A 20,915-nucleotide genomic window follows, 5' to 3' on the forward strand; every position below is an offset into this window, starting at 1 on the left:
ACTTAGTGGTCGCTAGGGTCACCCTCAATACAGAGTTGAATCCGATGGGGAATTAAGCAGGCAAATCAGTTCTCAGACTCAAGCCAAATGCTCACAGTTAGTCTCCAAGGGAAACACAGGTGCCTAATTTGTGCTCCTAATTCGCGTTCCTATAAGGAACATTTATTACTTATAAATGTTCCTGGCCGGTCCCTGGAAGTGGGGAAGGTTGGAGGTTCCTTCAGTTCCCTCAAAAGATGGGGAAGGAGAGACCTCGGTTTATTTTCCCATCTGTGAAAGGGGACACAACAGTGTGCACGGGAGGTGCGCGGGGGAGCAGTCGAGGGAGAAGGACTTCCCCTCCTTCCTCCCCCATCTTTCCCATCTCAGCTTCCAAGGGTTAGATCTGGCGATTCGGAAGTTTGCTCTTGGACAGCCAGGATGGCAGCAGGCGGGAAAGCTGCGGGCACTAACGCTCTGCCCGAGCCCCTCATCCCCGCCGCTCCTCCTTCCTCCATCCTCCGGTTCCCCTCCTCCCGTCCCCGCCCCCCTCCCGCTCTCCCATTGGCTGAGCTGGCGGCCGGGCCTCCCCGGGATTTAAAGGGCCCGCTCGCCTCGCCGCGCTGGGAGCCGCTGCTGGTCCCGGCCTTGCGGCCTGCAGGGGAGGCTGCCCGGAGGAGGCGGCAACGGTGGAGGCAGCAGCAAGTCCCCGGCTCCAGGACCACAGTTTCTTTCTTGCCAGGTAGGTCGACAGCAGTGGGCTCGCAGCTCCCCCGCTCCCATCCGAGCCTGGCTCCCGGAGCGCGGATCTGTCGCGTGTGTCCTGGGAAACCCTCCCCATCACCTTTCCTCTCTCCCTTCTGCTATGTCTTCTACGACCACCTCCATCTCCTTGCAGCCCCCGGACCTGGGAAGGACTTTGTTGGCGGCCACTCGCCAGGTGGGGGTGAGATGGGGAGGGCAAGGATCCAGGACACCCCCACATCCATACAAGGAGACATGCACACGGCCCTCCACACAGGGCAAGTCTACCTTGGAAACCAGGGAGCTCCCCCCACCCCCGCGCCCCATTTGATATACGGGCCTAGAATGTACACCATTTGATCACCATCGGACTGGACTGTTTACAGCTTTCAGGAGACAGAGGTCCTTCATTCATCGCAGGTCACAGGCTGTGTGTGTGCATCCAGAACACCTCCCCACATACAGTTGGTGGATCAGTCTGATGTACCTGATGCTCACACCCTCCCCCCAGACCCCCAGTGCCCTGTCTCTATGTCGATTGGTCAGCCCCAAACTGAAATCTGAGCACTCAAGTCCATCCCTTGCTTAGTCTGCCCCATGGACATCCCACTCCCTCTGTGTCCCCTCTTTGGCAGATCTATCCATCTGTCCATCCATCCGTGGGGGTCCACAATGGCCACCTTCAGCCGCCAGGAATTTTTCCAGCAGCTACTGCAGGGCTGTCTCCTTCCTACTGCCCAGCAGGGACTTGACCAGATCTGGCTGCTCCTTGCCATCTGCCTCGCCTGCCGCCTCCTCTGGAGGCTCGGTAAGTGCCTGCCACACCACGTGCCACCACACCAGGCCATGTCACACCTGCCACGTTCATCCACACCAAGCTACACCTTAACCTGCTATGTCCTGCCCTGCCAAGCCAGGCTCCAGCATGTCCAACTCCATCACATCCCACCATGCCAAGCCCCATTCTATCACACTACACTAAGCCACATCCTGGCATGCCAAGCCATGCCCTTCAGTATTCCTGGGTTCTGGGATTCTGGAAAGCTGAGATTATTGGATATTGGAATCCTGAAATGTCTACATCCCAAGATTATAAGATTCTGCAATTCTGATGTCACAGGGTTGTGGAATCCCAAAGTACCGTGGTTACAGGGTTTGGAGATTCTGACAAGTTGAAATTCTCACATTCTAGGCTTCCAAAATGTTGCCTTTCTGGATTTCTTTAATCAGGGCATGATGAGATTTCTGGATCCTAGGATTCTGCAATATTTCTATAATCATAGCATGCCTGAATCCAAATGATAAAATTCCAGGTCCCCAAGGTTCCTATAGGATGCTGAGACTTCTGGAAATCTGCTATTCAGAGGTTCTACACTTTCTTTTTCTTTTATGTTAAATGCATGTTTTGTTTTTTTCCCACGATTATTATTTTGAAATATTTCAAAGCTACGGAAAAGTTGAATGAATAGTACAATGAACACCCTTATATGCATCGCCAGATTCTCCAACTGTCAACATCTTGCCACATTAGCTTGCTCTACCTGTCTTTCTACCTGTCCGTCTATCTATCATCTTCCTGAATCACTTGAATAACCTGCTGACATCATGACACTTCACCCCAAATCCTTCAGTGTGTGGCCCCTAAGAACAAGGACATCCTCCCCCACAACCACAGCCTCAACAATCACCCCCCCAAAAAATTTAACCTGGAGGCAATACAATCCAACATAAATTGATATTTGAATTTCTTCCAGGGTCCCCCAAATGTCCTTTATAGATGTTTCTTTTCTTTAAACCCAGACCCTGCCACCCTCTCCATCTCCTCAACACCTGCTTTGGGCCCCATGCAATCCCACCGCATTCCACCCTCTAGGCCTTTACCAGGCTCTGCCCTCTGCCCTCACCATCCCCCCTTCCTAGCAGCCCACCAATCTTCCCTTTCTTGTTCTCTCCCTCTCCTTCTTTCCTTCTCTCTCTTTCTCTCTCCCTCTCACCCGAAGGGCTGCCATCCTACCTGAAGCATGCGAGCACCGTGGCAGGCGGGTTCTTCAGCCTCTACCACTTCTTCCAGCTGCACATGGTTTGGGTCGTGCTGCTCAGCCTCCTGTGCTACCTCGTGCTGTTCCTCTGCCGACATTCCTCCCATCGCGGCGTCTTCCTCTCCGTCACCATCCTCATCTACCTACTCATGGGGTATGGATGTGCGTCCTCATCCTCACACTGTTGGAACAGCGGGTGGGTCCTCAGGCCCCTGATGATGTTGTCCAAGACAGGGAGGGTGTCTGGGAGAATCATTGTGCTATGGGAGGCACAGAACAGAGAGGGTGTGGAGTGTTCCTGCAGAAGGGAATCTGGGAGACTTGTCCTTTCACGAGACTGTACAGGACAGGTTGGGCATGGGCTCCCCCAAAGGAGGGAGCCTAGAAGAATTATTCCTCCATGAGGTTGTGCAGGACAGGGGAAGGCAGAACCCTCTTGGCACCTTGGTATCCCCCTTCTGTGGCCTTGGAGGTTGGGGGGTCATGGGGCCAAGACCAGCACCTTTTTTTCTCAGTGAGATGCACATGGTGGACACCGTGACATGGCACAAGATGCGAGGTAGGGAGTCTTGCCCCTCGCACCTGCCCCAACCCTCCTGCCCTAGTCCACACTGCCTAACTGCCCCACCTTGTGTCTCTCCTCCCCCACTTTTCTCCCTTGTCCTGCAGTCCTCACAACCCCCTTGTGTCTGCGTCTCTTCCCACCCTGCTTTTCCCCCGAGTCTGCCTGTCCCATCTCGTGTATGTGCCTGACTCTTCTGAGTAAGGGTGTCTGCCTGACCTGGCCCACTTGCCCACCTGCCTGTCTGACCCCATGCCCACCTATCCATCCTTGAAGCCCCCTTTCCTACCACCTCTCACCCGGTGCTCTCTATCCCCCCATGCTGACCTGCTCTCTGCCTGTCCACTTGGCCATGGGTACCACCCATAGGGGCCCAGATGATCGTGGCCATGAAGGCAGTGTCTCTGGGCTTCGACCTGGACCGGGGTGAGGTGGGTGCAGTGCCCTCGCCTGTGGAGTTCATGGGCTACCTCTACTTCGTGGGCACCATCGTCTTTGGGCCCTGGATATCCTTCCACAGCTACCTACAGGCTGTCCAAGGCCGCCCGCTGGTGAGGACCTGGGTGAACAGGTGGGCCAGGACTGTGGGAGCCGCCACAGGGCAGTGTTCATGGAGCCTTGATCCCCACAGAGCCGCCGCTGGCTGCAGAAGGGGGCCCGGAGCCTGGCGCTGGCCATGCTATGCCTTGTGCTGTCCACTTGTGTGGGCCCCTACCTCTTCCCATACTTCATCCCCCTCGACGGTGACCGCCTCCTTCGCAAGTGAGCACAGCCTTCGAGGTCCTTGCCCAGCAGTGAGGGGGTTGGGTAGGGACCTGGGGTCTCCCCAACTCTGAGCCTGTCTCTTAATGGTTCTGTCTGTCTTCTGTTACTACAGCAAGAAACGCAAAGCCAGGTAAATGAGGGCAGGTGCTGAGGGCGAGTGGGGCTGACTGGGGGATGGGGCACAGCCTCTGACCCATTGGTTCTGTACGTCCGACCGTCTGCCATCTGACCATCTACCCCATGACTAGACAGAGGTTGGATGTCTGTCTGTGGCTGTCTGTTTGACCAAGATGGGCTCTGTGACTCCACGTACGACTGATGCTCGGACACATACTATGTGTCTGGCTGTCCATCTATTCAGCTGTTTTGCTGTTAGAAACAAGTGACATGACTGTAATGGGGAGTGACATGTGTGTTGGTTGGTGGCCCTGACCTGTTTGTGACTCTGGCTGGGGTATTATGGGTTATTGGCCTATTGCCCACTGACTCCCTGAATGTTGGACTGTGAGTTCCGGCTGTGCTATTGTCAATGATGGGATGGATGTGTGGCTGTCTCTCTGGCCAGGAGTAGGTCTGACTGTGGCATGTCATGCACCAATCTGTGATTGATTCTACCTGTGTCTCCCTTCTCTGACTGCTTGGTGTTGTCTAGCTGAGGGGTCATGACCAACTATGTTCCTATGCCTGTCTGTAGAACCCACTGTCTGCCTCTAGTTTGATGACAGGATTTGATCTGGCTGTTTGATTGTATGACCCACTCCCCAACTCACTGGCTGCTGATTATGTCTGATGCTGAATGAGTCTCCAAAAGGTCAAGTGACTTGACCGGTGGCACCCAGCTACGTAGCCAGGCTTTAATCCCAGGCCTGATTTCAGAAACTATGCTTTCTCCAGTGCCAGATGCTCCCTGTTTTTGACCATGTCTGATTGTACAACTGACAGGGTGTGCAAATGTGCATAGCAGGGTGTTTGATGGTCTCCGTGCCTGAGTCAGGGGAGAGTACTTCGAGGCTGGGTGTCTGTGTGGCTGTTTGAGGGTGCAGGGTTGTGAGGTAGGGCCTCTGATGGTGGCTGGCTCGATATGTCTAGCCCTGTGAGGCTGCAGGGCCATGTCATGTTATAGGACATCTCATGCATCCATTGGAACCACATGAAACTAACTGCCTGATGGTGTATGTCTGCATGTGATTATCATAGTCCACCTCTCTTGCTACTTTGTTTCTGTCTGTCTTGTCTGTAAACAACTCACACCAGCCTCCAGGGCCTCTCTGATTCTCTTTTCTCTCTTCTCTGCTGCCTTCCTGACCCCTGGGGGCCCTAGGGGCAACATGGTAAGGTGAGTCTACAGAGCGGGTTGACACATGGTGGGGTGTCATGCCAGGGCTTGGGCATGACACTCTCTCGCCTGATCCTTCCTCCCCAGGTGGCTGCGAGCCTACGAGAGTGCTGTTTCCTTCCACTTCAGCAACTATTTTGTGGGCTTTCTGTCTGAAGCTACGGCCACGTTGGCGGGGGCTGGCTTCACCGAGGAGAAGGATCACCTGGAATGGTGGGGAGGACTTGGGGTCTACTCTCCCACAGGGTGCTGCCTAGAGGAGCTGCGGGGAGGAGGGAAGGCACTCCCAGGGGAGAGGACAGCCAAGACAAAAGTGTGGTGGTCAGATGGGTTGAGATCCCGAATGGATTTAATTGTCTCTTCTGCCCACAGGGACCTGACGGTGTCCAAGCCACTGAATGTGGAGCTGCCCCGGTCAATGGTAGAAGTTGTCACGAGCTGGAACTTGCCCATGTCTTATTGGCTAAATAACTGTGAGTCACCAAGTCGCCACTCCAGGGCCCTTTCACACATTCATACAACAAACATTTACTGAGCACCTACTGTATGCTAGCCACTGAAGATACAGCAGGGACCCCCAAAAAACTACCAAAAATCCCTGCCCTTTTGGAGCTGGCATTTTGTGGAGGGAGCAGATAATAAACAAGAGAAAAAAATACACAATAGTTTGGTGGTGGTGAGTGCTATGGAAAAAAATAATAATAATAAGCAGGCAAAGGTGGTGATTCAGGAGTACTGGCAGGAAGAAGTGTGTTGCAACTTTAAATAAATTAGCCAGGGAAAGTCTCACTGAGGAGGTGACATTTGAGCAAAGACCGGAGGAAGGTGAGCAAGCAAGGACTGCAGATACGTGGGGGAGGAAACAGATGGAAGGAACAGCAGGTACAAAGGCCCTGAGGCGGACGCTTGCTTGGCTTGTGCGAGGAGCAACAAGAAGGTCAGGGGGTTGGAGCAGAGTGAGCGAGAGGGCCAGTGAGGTCAGAGAGGTCCTGTATGGCCTCGCGGGCCACGGAGAGGACTGGCTTTTTCTCTGAGAGAGACGGGAGCCATGGCAGGAATCTGAGCCGAGGAGGGCCACGGGCTGACTTGGGTTGTAACAGGATCCCTGTGGCTGCTGTGAGGACACACTGAGGGAGAGCCGACAAAGCAGTGAGGAGGTGGCTGCAGTAGTCCAGGCCAGCCAGTGGAGAGGTTAGGTCAGATTCCGGTAGATTCTGCAGATAGAACTGACAGAATTTGCTGACAGTTTGGACGTGGGAGTAGGGGCAGGGCAGATCAAGGGTGTGATTCCAAGGGTTTTGCCCTGAGGAACTAGAAGGCTGGAGTTGACATTGACTGAACTTCGGAGATTGTGGGAGGAGCAAGTTGGGAGGGAAGACTGGGAGCTATGTTTTGGACATGTGAAGTTTGAAGCCATCATAAGGAGTTTATCCTAGGGGCTCCAAAAGGTTGTGGGTATCCTCCTCCTGTCTCTGGCCCTCCAGGAAGGTCAGGGTGGATCTCAGGAGAATCTTGCCCCACATCTCCCCCTCCAGATGTTTTCAAGAATGCTCTGCGCCTGGGGACCTTCTCGGCCGTGCTGGTCACCTATGCAGCCAGCGCTCTCCTGCACGTGAGCAGGGTGGAGAGGGATCAGGGTGGAAGCTGGGTGGGGGTGGCAGGACCTCCTCCTCACTTACCTCATTGCCCCTTGGGACCCTCCAGGGCTTCAGCTTCCACCTGGCGGCGGTACTGCTGTCCCTGGCATTTATCACTTACGTGGAGCACGGTGAGTACAGGGCTCAGCCCGGCTAACAGATGGAAGGTTGGTGGGGGGGCTGGAGCCACCATCCCCTGAGGCTAACCTGACCCCCTTACCTCCCCCCACTGCCCTAGTCCTCCGGAAGCGCCTGGCTCGGATCCTCAGTGCCTGTGTCTTGTCCAAGCGGTGCCGGCCAGACTGTTCACACAAGCATCGCTCGGTGAGGCTTCAGCCCGAGCAACCTCATGCCCAGTACTTCCTTCTCAAAAATGTTACTTCTGTCTCCATCTTTTATCTGTCTCAGGGTGCCCAGTTTCCTCTTCTGGTGCCTGAGCCATCTCTGTAACCTCACCTCTATTCACTGGCATTTGTTTCTCTAACAGGGATTTATTGAGCACCTGCTGTATACACACCTGGCATTTGTTCCTCCAATGAACATACACTGAGCACTGTTCTAGGTGCTGGAGACACAGTGGTGAACAAAACAGACCAAAGTCCCAGCCCTCTGGGACAAACATTTTAATGGGGGAGAGAGTAAATAAAAAATAAGTCAGAAAGTCTAATAATAGTTTGTTAGATTGTGAGTAGTGCTAAGGAGAAAATACATAAGGGAAGAATCGGGGGGTGGGTGGTTTCCATTTTCAAAAGGGAGGTCAGGAAGCCTCCCCGGTGAGGTAATTTTGGAGTCCTTTAACTAAAGGAGGTGAGAGAGGGAAGCATTCCAGGCAAAGGGGACACCAGCATAAAAGCCCTAAGATGGGAACAGGCCTGGAATCTTTGAGGAACAGTGAGGAGGCCAGTGTGGCTTGAGCAGAGTGAGCAAGGGGGAGGACGGTGAGAAGTGTGGGCCCTCTAGCGCATGGGGATTTTGTTTTGTTTTGTTTTGTTCATTCTGTTTGCAATGAGAAGTACAGACAACCTCATATTTGTTTCCCACCCACCCTCCGATGTTCATCACCACAAACCCCCGACTCAGAGCCCCACCATTCCTCCTCCTCTGCCTAAGCGTTTGCATCTCCCAACCTGGATGCCCTCATTGCTGACAGCATCCTCATCCTTGGATGCTTCTGAGCTCCCACAAGAGGCTCCCTGAACCATCTCTTTCCTATCTCAGGGGGTATCCTGGGCATGCTCATTCCTGTAACCCACTGTGCCTTTTGTGTCCCCCTGGGCTCCCTGCGCAGGCGGAGGTGGAGGACAGGGAGTAAGTCCAGCTGCCAAACATATCCATCTGTCCCCCACAGGACTTGGGGGTGCGAGCCTTAAACTTGCTCTTTGGGGCCCTGGCTGTCTTCCACCTGGCCTACCTTGGCTCCCTGTTTGATGTTGATGTGGATGACACCACAGAGGAGCAGGTGAGGTGGGGCCCTGGGCTGGGGGCTTAACTGGGGAGGACAAAGGCAGGAGGCCAAGGCATGAGTTCCTCATGCTGTGTTTCTTAGCTCATGCAGCCAGAGCTTCTCTGTCCTTCCTTCCCATTGTCCCTCTGGTTGAGTCACACTGTTGGGTCATTTATTTGGGTGAAGTGTGAAAGATCTGTTTACTTATTTTACTTATAAAATTCATTTTATAGAGATGGAGTGCAAATCCAGATTTTACTTTTTTATATTAATTACTTCACTTCATTTTTGTTTACGTAGAATTTGCAAGATTTCTTTCTCCCCCCCCCCCCCACCGGTAAGGGGATCGCAACCCTTGGCTTGGTGTGGTCTGCACCATGCTCAGCCAGTGAGTGCACTGGCCATCCCTATATAGGATCTGAACCTGCGACCTCGGCGCTACCAGTGCTGCACTCTCCTGAGTGACCCACGGGGCCGGCCCACAAGATTTCTTTCTTATTTAATTTAAAAATATATATTTTAGGGCTGGCCCGTGGCTCACTCGGGAGACTGTGGTGCTGAGAACACTAAGGCACCGGGTTCGGATCCTATATAGGGATGGCTGGTTCGCTCACTTGGGAGAGCGTGGTGCTGACAACACCAAGTAAAGGGTTAAGATCCCCTTACCGGTCATCTTAAAAAAAAAAAAAAAAAATATATATATATATATATATATACATATATATATATATATTTATTTTATTTTACTCGGGTTGGGTGTGCAAACTCTGGGTTCTGCTACTTTAAAATTTTATGTTAAAATGTATACACTATTTTTGTTCGAGTATGCAAATTCCAGATTTTACTCCTTTGTAAATTAAGGACAATTTAAAAAATAACGTTTATTCATATGGCTCTTGCAGAATCCAGGTTTTCCTTCTCTTTTAGTTAGGGTTTTAATTTTTCATTGAAAATAAAACTTTATTTTATGTTTTCTGTCATTAAAAACAATTTTTAATTTTTATTCAGGTTGAGTGTGCAAAATCTAGGTTTTGCTTCTTTTTAAATAAAGTTTTTGTTTTATTTTTATTAAAATATTTTAAAATAGTTAATGCATATCACACGGTTAAAAAACCAAACAGTATTTGAGATATTCAGAGAAAAGTCTTGCTCCCACACCCTATCCCCTATCCTCTCATGTGTCACCTTTATTCATTTTGTAAAAAATATCTTTCTAAAATTTAAGCATATCAAGCAAATATAAAAAATGTATTTTAATTTCCTTCCTCCAGTTTTTACCCTAAAGTAATACACAAATGACATTGTTCTGTAATTCTTGAAAATCTTACACATCAGTACAGTGTCCTCATTCATTTTTTTCTACTAGAAATTTTGTTGTTTTGGGGTTTTTTTGGTGGCTGGCCGTTGTGGGGATCCTAACTCTTGAACTTGGGGTTATAATACTGCACTCTAACCAACTGAGCCAACCAGCCAGCCACTTCATTTTTTTTCATTGTGAGGATGTGACACAGTTTAATTTGTCCCTTATTGGTGGAAACTCAGGTGATTTCCAGTCCTTTCCTATTGCAAATGACCCTGCAGCAAGAACCGTCGTACCCATATACAGTCACACAGGGGCAGACATATCTGTAGGATCTATTCCCGATAGTCTTAGTAGAGAGGTTACCTTTTTGCCCTCCCACCAGCAATGTGTAAATGTGCCTGCTGCCCCACCGACACAGAGTGCCTCTCAAACTTCCTGGATATGTTTGCCAGTTCTATAGGAAGAAGATTATGCATGAAGCTGAGCTTTTTTTTTTTTTTTGTATGTTTAAGAGCCATTTGTTTTTCCTTTACTGGGAATTTGTTTTTCCTTTACTCACCTCCTTCGGCAATTTTTTTCTTTTAAAAAAAATTGATTTCAAGGAGCTCTTTACATATTAGGGAGATTACAGGTCAGGAAGTGGGACTGCCTTGTCTTGTTTTTAAAATGATTTCTAGAGAAGAAAACAAATATACATCTAGTCATCTTTCATATATACCCAGGCCTTTCTATGGGGCCTCACCTAGGGTTACCGTGCAGTCACAGAAATGTCCTTGAGCAAAGGATGGGTTTTCCTGAGACTCTGTCTTTGCTAAGTGGGACTGTCACCTCTTTCTCTCCCACAGGGCTATGGCATGGCATACACTGTCCACAAGTGGTCAGAGCTGAGCTGGGCCAGCCACTGGGTCACTTTTGGATGCTGGATCTTCTACCGTCTCATAGGATGAGGCATATCTGTGGACCCTCAATAGCCCCCTCAAGACCCCTCCTCAGGGTGCCAGCTCTGATGGGGGATGAGGGAAGGCCCTCTCTCTACTCCTTGATCCCTCACCATCCTTGATCCCCGACACCCCTACACACACACACACACCATTTCCATGCCTGTCGATCCCCACCCCACCACAAGGCAGGAAGGGGGTGGTCCCTGCTGGGGCCTAGGGGTGGAGGATGATCGGGGAAGCAGAGAGAGAGAGATCCAGGGCCTCCCCGCCTTCCTTCTTCCTTTTTATATAAAGTTTGTTATTGTCAAATAAAAGTAGGAAATATACAATAGGCTCGCTCTTCACTGCTCATAGGGGAATAGGAGTGAGTGAGGTGGTACAGCATGGATAAAGGTTTGGAAGCTGGGAACCATGAAGAGGGAGCAGACTGTGATTGGCTCATGATTGGATGATTGGATGGCAGGGTCCTGGTCCTGCTTGATTTGAATGGGGCGGGCATAGATTGTATAGTTGGGGGTGGAGGAAGCCTGATACTAACTGGCCGGAAAACTGAGGGATCCCCATTCTGATTGGCTGTTCCGACTGGGACAGAGAGGAGGGAAAGCAAGACAGATGAAGGGTTGATGCTTATTGGTCCTTAGGACTGAGGTTTGTGGGTATTAATTGGATGGGAGGTATGGGATGGGTCTGGATTCTGATTGATTGCTTGGTCTGTGTGCCCACTGGTTTAACGTTATGACATTCTGATTGGCTCTTTAGGATTGACACTGAGAGACTGAGGGTCTCCATGCCAATTGGCCAGCAGGACTGAGGGGCCTGGGTTCTGATTGGTTCTTCTGACTTCGAGTTAGGAGAGGTGAGGATGACCATCGCTATTAGGATTGAAAAGTTCTGAGCGCTGCGGGGCTACGGGGGCGTGGCGGGGGAGTGGGCTGCAGTGTACAGGATGTGATCTGCCTGTAATATTAACAGTTTCCTTGCATTAGGATTAAGGGTTGGTCTGGGAACTGATTGGTTGCTTTACCTAGAAAACAAGGACGGAGGTGACAGGACACAACGCTGATTTCACCAACAGACGAGGAAGATACACACCTTAAAGATTCCCCGTGTGATTGACTGATAAGGGGATAGGGAAATTGAAGCGGAGACTCGATGCAGATTGGCTAAGGGCCGAAAACTCTCACCAACTTTAGCCCATCTCCGCCTCCACCCGACTCCTGATTCGCTCTCAGCCAACAGCAAAAATGGCACCACGCGCAAGGGCTGGGCCGGCGGCACACAGAGAGCTCCTGTTGGTTGGGAGCGGCACTGGCTGCCTTCCTCGCCTCTCCATTGGCGCACTCGGTAAGGCGGGGGAAATCCATAAAGAGATGGGCCAGAACTAGGGATGTTACGGAGACGTCAAGCCAGCCTACAGGGATCCAGGACCCTGCGGGAGAGGCCGCTGCGATCGCGCGGCTGGGTGAGTGCCCTCCGCCCGGCCCTCCACTCCATCCCCTAGGTCCCTACCGCTAGACGGCCGGCCCTCGGCGTCCCTGCGCGAGACCTTTTCCCCCACCCCACCCCATGCGCCTGCGGGAGACCCCCGGCTACCGCACGGTTGTCGGGACGACGGGAGGTCCTCCTTCTCATTGGGCAGCTGGACTGGAGGGTTCTAGTCCTGATTGGCAGTCTCTGTATTTGACCCCCCTTTTCCTCTTCAGCGCGGCGCGCAGGATCCCCAGCCTTTCACTTTCCTCTTTCCTGCAGATGGGCGGCTTTGTACGTCATTGCGGGCAGAGTCTTGCTTTCCAAACACTGGGCCTGAGGGTTGTAGTTCTGTTTAGTCTTCTCTCTTCCGTCTCCCAGCTGCAGTTTCCAGGACCTCGGAGAGGGAATAGCTTTCCGTTGAACGGTGCAAGGAGACACTGACCCCTGCCATGGAACCAGTGACTCTTGGTGACCGTCACAGCTTGGTGACCAGGACTCTCCCACCAAACCGTGACTCATGAAGGATGAGACCAGGCCTGGTCCTGTGTCTCCCTAACCAGACTGTGACCTATGAGGGCTGGGACCAGGCATCGTTCCCGTGTGTCCCTCACCAGACTTTGACCCCTGAAGGTTGGGACCAGACCTTGTTCTGTGTGTCCCTCACCAGACTGTAACCCCTGAGGGCTGGGACCTGGTCTGGTTCCTGTTTCTACCACGTTATAATATGGCTCCCAGAGGGCTGGAATAAGCTTTCAGTTTCTGTGGCTGTATATTTTAGTCATGTTCTTAAAATAGCATATAATAACATAATTAGATTATTTTAAATCCGGTCTTACAGTCTGTTAATTAGTAAATTCAGTCTATTTACATTTTTTGTGGTAATAAACTATTTGGATTTGATTTTATTATCTCATTCCGTGCTTTCTATTTTTCCAGGTTTGTCTTTTCCTTTGTTCTCCGTGTTTATCTGCACATAGCCATCGGCCCACGAAAACATGACCACCGACGCTGGCCCCTTGCACCCATACTGGCCTCGGCACCTAAGGCTGGACAGCTTTGTGCCTAATGACCGCCCCACCTGGCATATCCTGGCTGGCCTCTTCTCTGTCTCTGGGGTCCTAGTTGTGACCACATGGCTGTTGTCAGGTCGTGTTGCAATCGTCCCACTGGGGACTTGGCGGCGACTGTCCCTGTGCTGGTTTGCAGTGTGTGGGTTCATTCACCTGGTGATTGAGGGCTGGTTCAGTCTCTACCACGACGACCTTCTTGGAGATCAAGCCTTCTTATCTCAACTCTGTGAGTCCTGAGTTCTTTCATATGCCATGGGAGGGCATTTTCTGGGCAGGGATTGGCTTGGATATTTAGCCACCCACCAATTCTTCCATTAATTTATTTTAAGAATTTAACTTTTTTGTAAACAAACCATTTAAAGAGGTAGGCAGTGAAAATCTGCCATCTATCCACCAGGTTTCCCTAAACACTATTTACCACTGTTAATAATTGTTTGTATTTCCTTCCGGAGTTTATTTACACATAAGATATATACATAAGCCTCAGGTTGCTCAATTGTAAAAGGGGGATAATAGTAGTACCCAGCTATATGTAAGGCATTTAGAACAGTGTTTGGCAAACAGTAGATGCCATGTAACTATTTACTATTATTATTTCTCCCTTTTTACACAAATGTTAACATGCTTTATACACTTCTGAACTTTGCCTTTTCTAACAAGGTCACTCCTCATCATTTCATAAAAAGCTTTCAAAGCATAGATGTTACAGGATTATTTGACTTGTCCAGTACTGATGGGCATTTCTCTCTAATCTTCTGCTGTTGTAAGTAAGTCTTTTCTGGCCTCATGAATAGAGCTGCTGTGAACATTCTAATACAAGTCTTTGTGAACACATCTGCTTTCATTTCTCTTGGGTAAACATGTAGGAGTGGAATGGCTGGACCTTATGATAGTGTGTGTATAACTTTATGGAAAAACTACCAAACTGTTTTCAAAATGGTTTTTCCCTTTCACATTCCCACTAGCAGTATAGTTCCTCCACATCCTTACCAATACATGGTATGGTCAAGTGTTTCTTAAATTGTAGTCATTCTGGTGGATGTGAGTGAAATCTCATTATGGTTTTCATTTGCTTTTCCTTAATGACCAGTGAAAGTTTGAGCACCTTTCATATGTTTACTGGCCATTTAGAAATCCACTTTTGTGAAGAACCTATTCAAGTCTCCTGCCTATTTTTATATTGGGTGTTGGGTTTTTTTGGTTTTGTATTTTTGCGGCTGGCTGGTACAGGGATCTAATCCTTTACCTTGGTGGGTGGTCTTTTTCTTATTGATTCTTTGCTCATTCTCATTCAGTCATCTTTCACTCATCTGTTCACCTGTTGCATGCATGCACTCTTCCCCCCCAACCCCTCAGTAGCTACTTCATTCATTCTATCATCTATACCTGCCTCCTTTTATGCTGTAAACACTTCTTGAGTACCAATCACAGCAACACTGTTCTGTGTCAGGCTTTGCACACATTATCTTGTTTTATGTATATTAACCTCTAGAATCCAAATAGCTACCATATTTCACAGATGAGAAACTGAGGCATGGGGAGGTTATGAAGTCTGCCTTCTTATAAGGGCCCCTGGCTCTCATAAATGTGAATTTCTTTTCCTGCCTTTTTTTTTTTTTTAAAAAGATGACCGGTAAGGGGATCTCAACCCTTGACTTGGTGTTGTCAGCACCACGCTCAGCCAGTGAGCGAACCGGCCATCCATATATGGGATCCGAACCCGGGGCCTTGGTGTTATCAGCACCGCACTCTCCCGAGTGAGCCACGGGCCAGCCCCTCTTTTCCTGCCTTTATTCTTCATGTGTCTCTTGTTTTTTCAGGGAAAGAGTATGCCAAGGGAGACAGTCGATACATCCTGTAAGTGTTTGCCTCTGTCAATGGAGACCTGCATTGGTTTGGGGTGGTGGTGAGTCAGGGAGCAATGGAGTCAATGGAGTACCCTGTGGGCAGAGCACACTGATGCCAGTGTCTCCCCATCCTTTCTCCTGCAGGGGTGACAACTTCACGGTCTGCATGGAGACCATCACGGCATGCCTGTGGGGACCACTCAGCCTGTGGGTGGTTATCGCCTTTCTCCGCCAGGAATCCCTCCGCTTTGTCCTACAGCTCGTGGTTTCTGTGGGTGAGGAGAGAGCCTGCGCTGGGTACTAGAGGGTTTGATGGGGGATCCACAGACACAGGTATATGCCGCAGGTGGGATCTCTCAATTGTGCCCGTCCAGGCGTGAGTCAGACTGAATGACAAACTCCTGTAGGTTCTGGAACAGCCATGCCCCTCTCTGAGCCTGCACTCTCAAGTGGGGAGGGTCTATTTCTTTTCCTCTTCCATCACAAAGTCTCCTGTGAAGGATACATGAGGTGGCCTATGATGGCAAGAAGCCCCTGGATCCTCCAGGCTCAGGATTCTGAGCTGCCTTCATCTGAGACTCAGTCTTGTGTTCTTAAACTGTTAGCTTTCCTTAGTTCTGAAAATATGAGTTCTCTCTAGTGCTGGAATCCTGAGCTGCCTTGAATTCTAGGATTTTGAACTTCCTTAAGTTCTGGAGATATGAGCTCTCCTGAGTTCTGGGATTCTGATTTTTCTGATTTCTCAGATTTTCAGCTCTATGATTTCAGAATTCTTAGCACTCTGAATTTAGGCTCTTGAGCTCTGAGACCTTGAAGGCTGACTTGGGAAATGCCTTGGAATAGAGAGTTTGGGATAGCTTCTTCTTCCTCACAGGGACTTCTCCTTCCCCTTATGCCTCCCACAGGCCAGATCTACGGAGATGTGCTCTACTTCTTGACGGAGCACCGTGACGGGTTCCAGCATGGGGAGCTGGGCCACCCTGTCTACTTCTGGTTTTACTTTGTCTTCATGAACACCTTGTGGCTGGTGCTGCCTGGAATCCTTGTGCTCGATTCTGTGAAGCAGCTTGCTCATGCCCAGAGCGTGCTGGACTCCAAGACCACAAAAGCCAAGAGCAAGCAGAACTAATGAGCGGTGGACTGGGCTTGAACACTGGCTGATGAGGAGCACTCTGCCTGCCAGAAGAGTCCAGTCCTGCTCCCACAGGTTGGAGGGACAAAGCTTATTGATATGTCAAACTCAGGCTGATGGGTGGCCACATAAAGGGCCAGAGATGGGGAAGAAAGGGGCTATGTGGAGCTACTGCCAGGAACCATTGGAACAAAAGTACAAGAGAAGCCAGGAGGTCTGTGATGGTGGCAATTTTTAAAATGAGGAAATAAAAGATCTTGACTCTAGCACTGAGAGATCTTTAATTACTAACCCCAGAGATGCCCTATGACCGACTGCACAGATCCCTCCATCATTCTCTCATTCCATAGGCCCCATTTTCTCAGCCACAGACCCATTGTCATCACACAGATCTCCCATCTCTGACCTCACAAACCTCTGTCACTGACCCCAGACTCCTGTCATTTGCCCTACAGACCCCATCACTCACCACACAGACTTCCCCATGAAGACCACCCCATCACTTACCCCACAGACCCCTTGTATTAGTTCAGCCTGCCATAAAATCCACAGACTGGGTGGCTTAAACAACAGACATTTGTTTCCTCAGTTCTGGAGGCTGGTCAAGATGTTGGCAGGTTTGCTTTCTACTGAGGCCTCTCTCCTTGGCTTGCAGGTGGCCACCTTCTCACTGTGTCTTCACATGGTTTTTTTCTCTGTACATTCATGCCCCTGGTATCTCTATGTGTGTCCAAATTTCCTCTTATAAGGACACCAGACAGATTGGATTAGGGCCCACCCTACCAGCCTTATTTTAACTTAATCCCCCCTTTAAAGGCCCTATCTCCAAATATAGTCACATTTGTGGTACTGGGAGTTTAGCTTCAACATATGAATTTGGGGAGGACACAGTTCAGTCCATAGCATTCTGTCCTCTGGCCTCCCAAAATTCATGCAAAATACAGTCACCCCCATCACAGCAGCCCAAAATTCTTAACCCGTTTCACCATTGACTTTGAGTCCCAAGTCTCATCTAAATATCATCTAAATCAAGTGTGGGTGAGACTTGAGGTATGGTTCATACTGAGGAAAAAAAATTCCTCTCTAGCTGTGAACCTGTGAAACCAGATAAATTATCTGCTTCCAAAATATAGTGGTGGGACAGGCATAAGACAGATATTCCCATTTCAAAAAGGAGCCAGAAAGAAGAAAGGGATCACAGGTCCCAAGTAAGTCTGAAACCTAACAGGGCAAATTCCATTAGATTTAGGGCTTAAGGGGCTGACCAGTTAGCTCGATTGGTTAGAGTGTGGTGTTAAAACACCAAGGTCAAAGGTTTGGATCCTCTTACTGGCCAGCCACCAAAAAAAGCAAACAAGATTTTAAGGCTTAAGAATGATCCTCGTTGGCTGGATGCTCTGTCCTCTGGGCCCACTGGGGTGCCCCCACCTTCCAAGCCCACTGGGGTGGCAGTGTTGCTCCCCTGGCCCTGGGTAGCAGCCTGGCCCACTGAAATCAAAGAGGTGGCCCCACTCTCCAGAACTGAGGAAGAGACAGCCGCATCCTTAGGATCACTGTTCCCTGTTCTTGAAAGGTAATGCAAGAAATTTATTTTTCACATTTCTGGAGGCTGTGTCGGCAGATTCGGTGTCTGGTGAGGGCCCACTTTCTCACAGATGCCTGTGCGTGTCTGTGTCCTAATTTCTCCTTACAGAGACACACTTAATCACCTCTTTAAAGGCCCTATGTCCAAATATAGTCACATTCCGCAGTACTGGAGGTTAGAGCTTCAACATGAATTTGGGGGGATACAATTCAGTCCATTACACCCCTCTATGCTCACTCACCTCACAGACCTTCCATCACTCAACCCATAGACTCTACTCCCCTGCAGACTCCCATCAGATACCTTGATTACACCCCACAGATCCTTCCATCACTGCCACACAGGCCCACGTTATTCACCCCACAGCCCTCCCCCATCACAAATCTTAGAGATCCTCCATCACTGACCCCACAGGCCCCATCATTAACCCTACATATTCACATCACTCACTCCACAGACCATACATCATTCGCCTTGCAGACCCACATTACACATCCAACAGACCCCCACCCATGCATCATTCACATCACTCATCTCACAGAGTCCTGTCACCTTACAGGTTAACACATCAATACCCCTACAGATCCTATCACTCACCCTACTGACACCCCATCACTCACCCCACAGAACCTCATCAGTCACTTACAGATCCCCTATCACTCACCCTACAGACCCCATTACAACTCAGTTCATAACACTCCCCATCACTCACCCCACAGACCTCATCACTCAACCCATAGCCTCCTATCACTCACCCCCAAATTCTATTTCACTCACTTTGAAAACCCCATAACTCACCCCATAGGATCCCCACCGTTACTCAACCTATTGCCCCCATAGTGACCTTTGAGACCCACCAGTCACTCATCCTACAGATCCCTCATCACTAAGCCCGTAAACTCCCCATAACTCACCTTGCAGAACCCATCGCTCACATCACAGGCCCCCCATCACTCAACCCACAACAGATTTCATCTCTCATCCAACAGACCCTTTACCGCTTAACCTGACATTTCACCTCTCAACTCACAGTCCTCCACCATTCACCGTATATACTCCATCACTCACCCCACACAACATTGATCAGTAGCCCCACAAATCCCCTATCACTTACCTCACAGACCACCCATCAGGCACCCACAGACTCCCATCACTTCCCCATAGATTCCCCATTACTCACCATACAGACCTCCATCACCCATCCCACAGTCTCTATCACTAATCTTCTAGATCCTTAGTCATAAAACAATTGGGTACTTGAGGTATTTTGTTGTTTTTGGCAGCTGGCCGGTTTGGTACTTGAGGAATTTTGAAGACATGGCAAAGAATGAATTAATACAACCACAGATACCCATAGACTGGCTTCAGGTGACCTGTGTAGAGCAGGACTTCAGTTCAAATCCTGACTCTGCTCAGGCCTACAGTATAGCTTTGGAGAAATGCCTCACCATTAAGGCCAAAGCCTTATGTGATCTCACCCCAATTACTCTCTCATCTCATATGGCATCACTTACCTCACTGTTTACTCTACTTAAAGGCATGCTGACCACCTTGCTCTTTCTCAAACACACCAGGCATACCCCCACCTTCCATCCATTGCACTGAGTACTCTCTGTGCCACTTACTACCCCTTTGACCTTGAGCTTGTTTCTCCCTTCAGAGCTCTCATCTGTAAAATGCTAATTATAATAATACCTACCTCACAGGGGTTTTATGTGCATTAAATGAATTAATATATGTAGACTATCTAGCATACACTTCATATTTGTTGAATGGAAGAATGAATAAACAAATCAAAGAGAAAGTTTTCCCGAAGACTATGGCAAGGACCTCCTTTTTGATATTCTTGCTTCCAGTGTCTTTCCATCCAGGGCTCTCTCCACAACCAAGACAGAGGCATCTGACCACATCATACCCCTGTCTAAAACCTGTGCCCCAATGCCCTCAAGCTAAACTCCAAGCTCCAGGCTAATGGTTTGCTCATACCACCCTATGATAACTTAAATGAGAAGCAGACTCTCAAACTCCTTGTTTCCATCAGAAAATCCAGCAGTGCCATAAATGTTTTTGACTCTGTGCATATGGGACAAAAGAAACATGCCAATAACCCTCTTCTGGCCTTCAAAGATATCTCCCCATTATTTATACCTTCTAAAAAATACAGAGGTCTATTTAATATTATTACCAAGGCAACAAATTATTTAAAAAGATACCAAAACAGAATTGCAGGCTTGTTTAAAAAGTTAACCTTAAGGGTAGCTGAAGTCCAGGCATCTCACAAAACTCCTTCCTTAGAAGTAACATTTGTAAGGACAACCTGTATTTTATCGAAACCACATAGATATTGTGCAGTGAAGTGGGGAGAATGGCTTTTTGCATTTTGCAATACATAGTTTCTCAAAGGAGTCTAAGATATGTCCAGTCATTCAGCCAATATTTAGTGGACACACACTGTTCAATAACAGAACCGATCTTGACGTGTTGTATTTCATAAGACAAAAGCAAACTTTTTTTATTTTTACCTCAGCAGCTGGCCAATACAAGAGTAGAACCCTGGACCTTGGTGTTATCAGCACCATGCTCTAACCAACTGCAAAAATCATAAATGTATAGCTCCATGAATTTTTATAACGTGTGAACTATTTTTGAAAAGACTGGGAAAAGCTTTTTTCCCCCCATTCAGCGGATTCATTTAAAGTGATGGTCACAGGTATTTGAAACAGGTGACATCATCTGTCAGCAGAGGTGTGAGGGTTGGGGCGGGGCCTGACGTCATCATGCAGCAGCTTCCTTTCCCCGCCCACTTATCGTTTAACACACAACTAGGTGAATCCGGAAGCAGACTGCCAAAACAACCAAACCGCGGGACGAGGGAAGTCGGGGCCTCAGTAATCGCCTGCACACTGGCTCAAAAGAAGCAAAATGCCCAGCTTTTGTGGGCAGGGCTCCTGGCAACAGAAGGGTGTGCGCGTGCGCATGCGCAGAGGCGACCGCCACCCAGAGCCAGGTGGGAGGGGCGGGGGAAGGGCAGGGTCGCGCGTCGCCCTCTGCGCCTGCGCCC

The 20,915-nt window shown here is 49.4% G+C and overlaps 2 protein-coding genes across 3 annotated transcripts; both read left to right on the plus strand.

The window, feature by feature from the left end:
- Nucleotides 1–613: 613 nt before the first annotated feature.
- On the plus strand, nucleotides 614–11,028 carry PORCN (porcupine O-acyltransferase). Its single transcript, XM_063083583.1, has 15 exons — nucleotides 614–721; nucleotides 1,359–1,531; nucleotides 2,724–2,916; nucleotides 3,278–3,321; nucleotides 3,694–3,875; nucleotides 3,956–4,086; nucleotides 4,202–4,219; nucleotides 5,411–5,425; nucleotides 5,513–5,638; nucleotides 5,798–5,898; nucleotides 6,961–7,037; nucleotides 7,130–7,193; nucleotides 7,301–7,386; nucleotides 8,411–8,521; nucleotides 10,655–11,028. The coding sequence occupies exons 2-15, from the start codon at nucleotides 1,396–1,398 to the stop codon at nucleotides 10,754–10,756; spliced, it is 1,386 nt and encodes a 461-aa protein (XP_062939653.1). The 5' UTR covers nucleotides 614–721; nucleotides 1,359–1,395; the 3' UTR covers nucleotides 10,757–11,028.
- Nucleotides 11,029–12,123: 1,095 nt separating this feature from the next.
- On the plus strand, nucleotides 12,124–16,535 carry EBP (EBP cholestenol delta-isomerase). Of its 2 annotated transcripts, XM_063084052.1 has the most exons (6): nucleotides 12,124–12,212; nucleotides 12,599–12,850; nucleotides 13,157–13,516; nucleotides 15,111–15,147; nucleotides 15,282–15,412; nucleotides 16,043–16,535. In XM_063084052.1, the coding sequence occupies exons 3-6, from the start codon at nucleotides 13,216–13,218 to the stop codon at nucleotides 16,264–16,266; spliced, it is 693 nt and encodes a 230-aa protein (XP_062940122.1). In that variant the 5' UTR covers nucleotides 12,124–12,212; nucleotides 12,599–12,850; nucleotides 13,157–13,215; the 3' UTR covers nucleotides 16,267–16,535. The 2 variants fall into 2 exon arrangements, with proteins under 2 accessions (XP_062940122.1, XP_062940124.1); XM_063084054.1 differs by lacking the exon at nucleotides 12,599–12,850 and having other exon boundaries at nucleotides 12,131–12,212.
- The last annotated feature ends 4,380 nt before the right edge of the window (nucleotides 16,536–20,915 follow it).

The sequence above is a fragment of the Cynocephalus volans genome, chromosome X, assembly GCF_027409185.1.
Source record: "Cynocephalus volans isolate mCynVol1 chromosome X, mCynVol1.pri, whole genome shotgun sequence".
Classification (NCBI taxonomy): domain Eukaryota; kingdom Metazoa; phylum Chordata; class Mammalia; order Dermoptera; family Cynocephalidae; genus Cynocephalus; species Cynocephalus volans.

What these genes read in the sequence shown, in the direction of transcription:
- PORCN (XM_063083583.1), top strand. Translation starts at nt 1,396, where the DNA reads ATGGCCACCTTCAGCCGCCAGGAATTTTTCCAGCAGCTACTGCAGGGC. An exon ending in CAGCCAGCGCTCTCCTGCAC is followed by an intron (nt 7,038 to 7,129) that starts GTGAGCAGGGTG and finishes GGGACCCTCCAG; the next exon opens with GGCTTCAGCTTCCACCTGGC. An exon ending in GTTCACACAAGCATCGCTCG is followed by an intron (nt 7,387 to 8,410) that starts GTGAGGCTTCAG and finishes TGTCCCCCACAG; the next exon opens with GACTTGGGGGTGCGAGCCTT.
- EBP (XM_063084052.1), top strand. Translation starts at nt 13,216, where the DNA reads ATGACCACCGACGCTGGCCCCTTGCACCCATACTGGCCTCGGCACCTA. An exon ending in GGAGACAGTCGATACATCCT is followed by an intron (nt 15,148 to 15,281) that starts GTAAGTGTTTGC and finishes TTTCTCCTGCAG; the next exon opens with GGGTGACAACTTCACGGTCT. An exon ending in ACAGCTCGTGGTTTCTGTGG is followed by an intron (nt 15,413 to 16,042) that starts GTGAGGAGAGAG and finishes TGCCTCCCACAG; the next exon opens with GCCAGATCTACGGAGATGTG.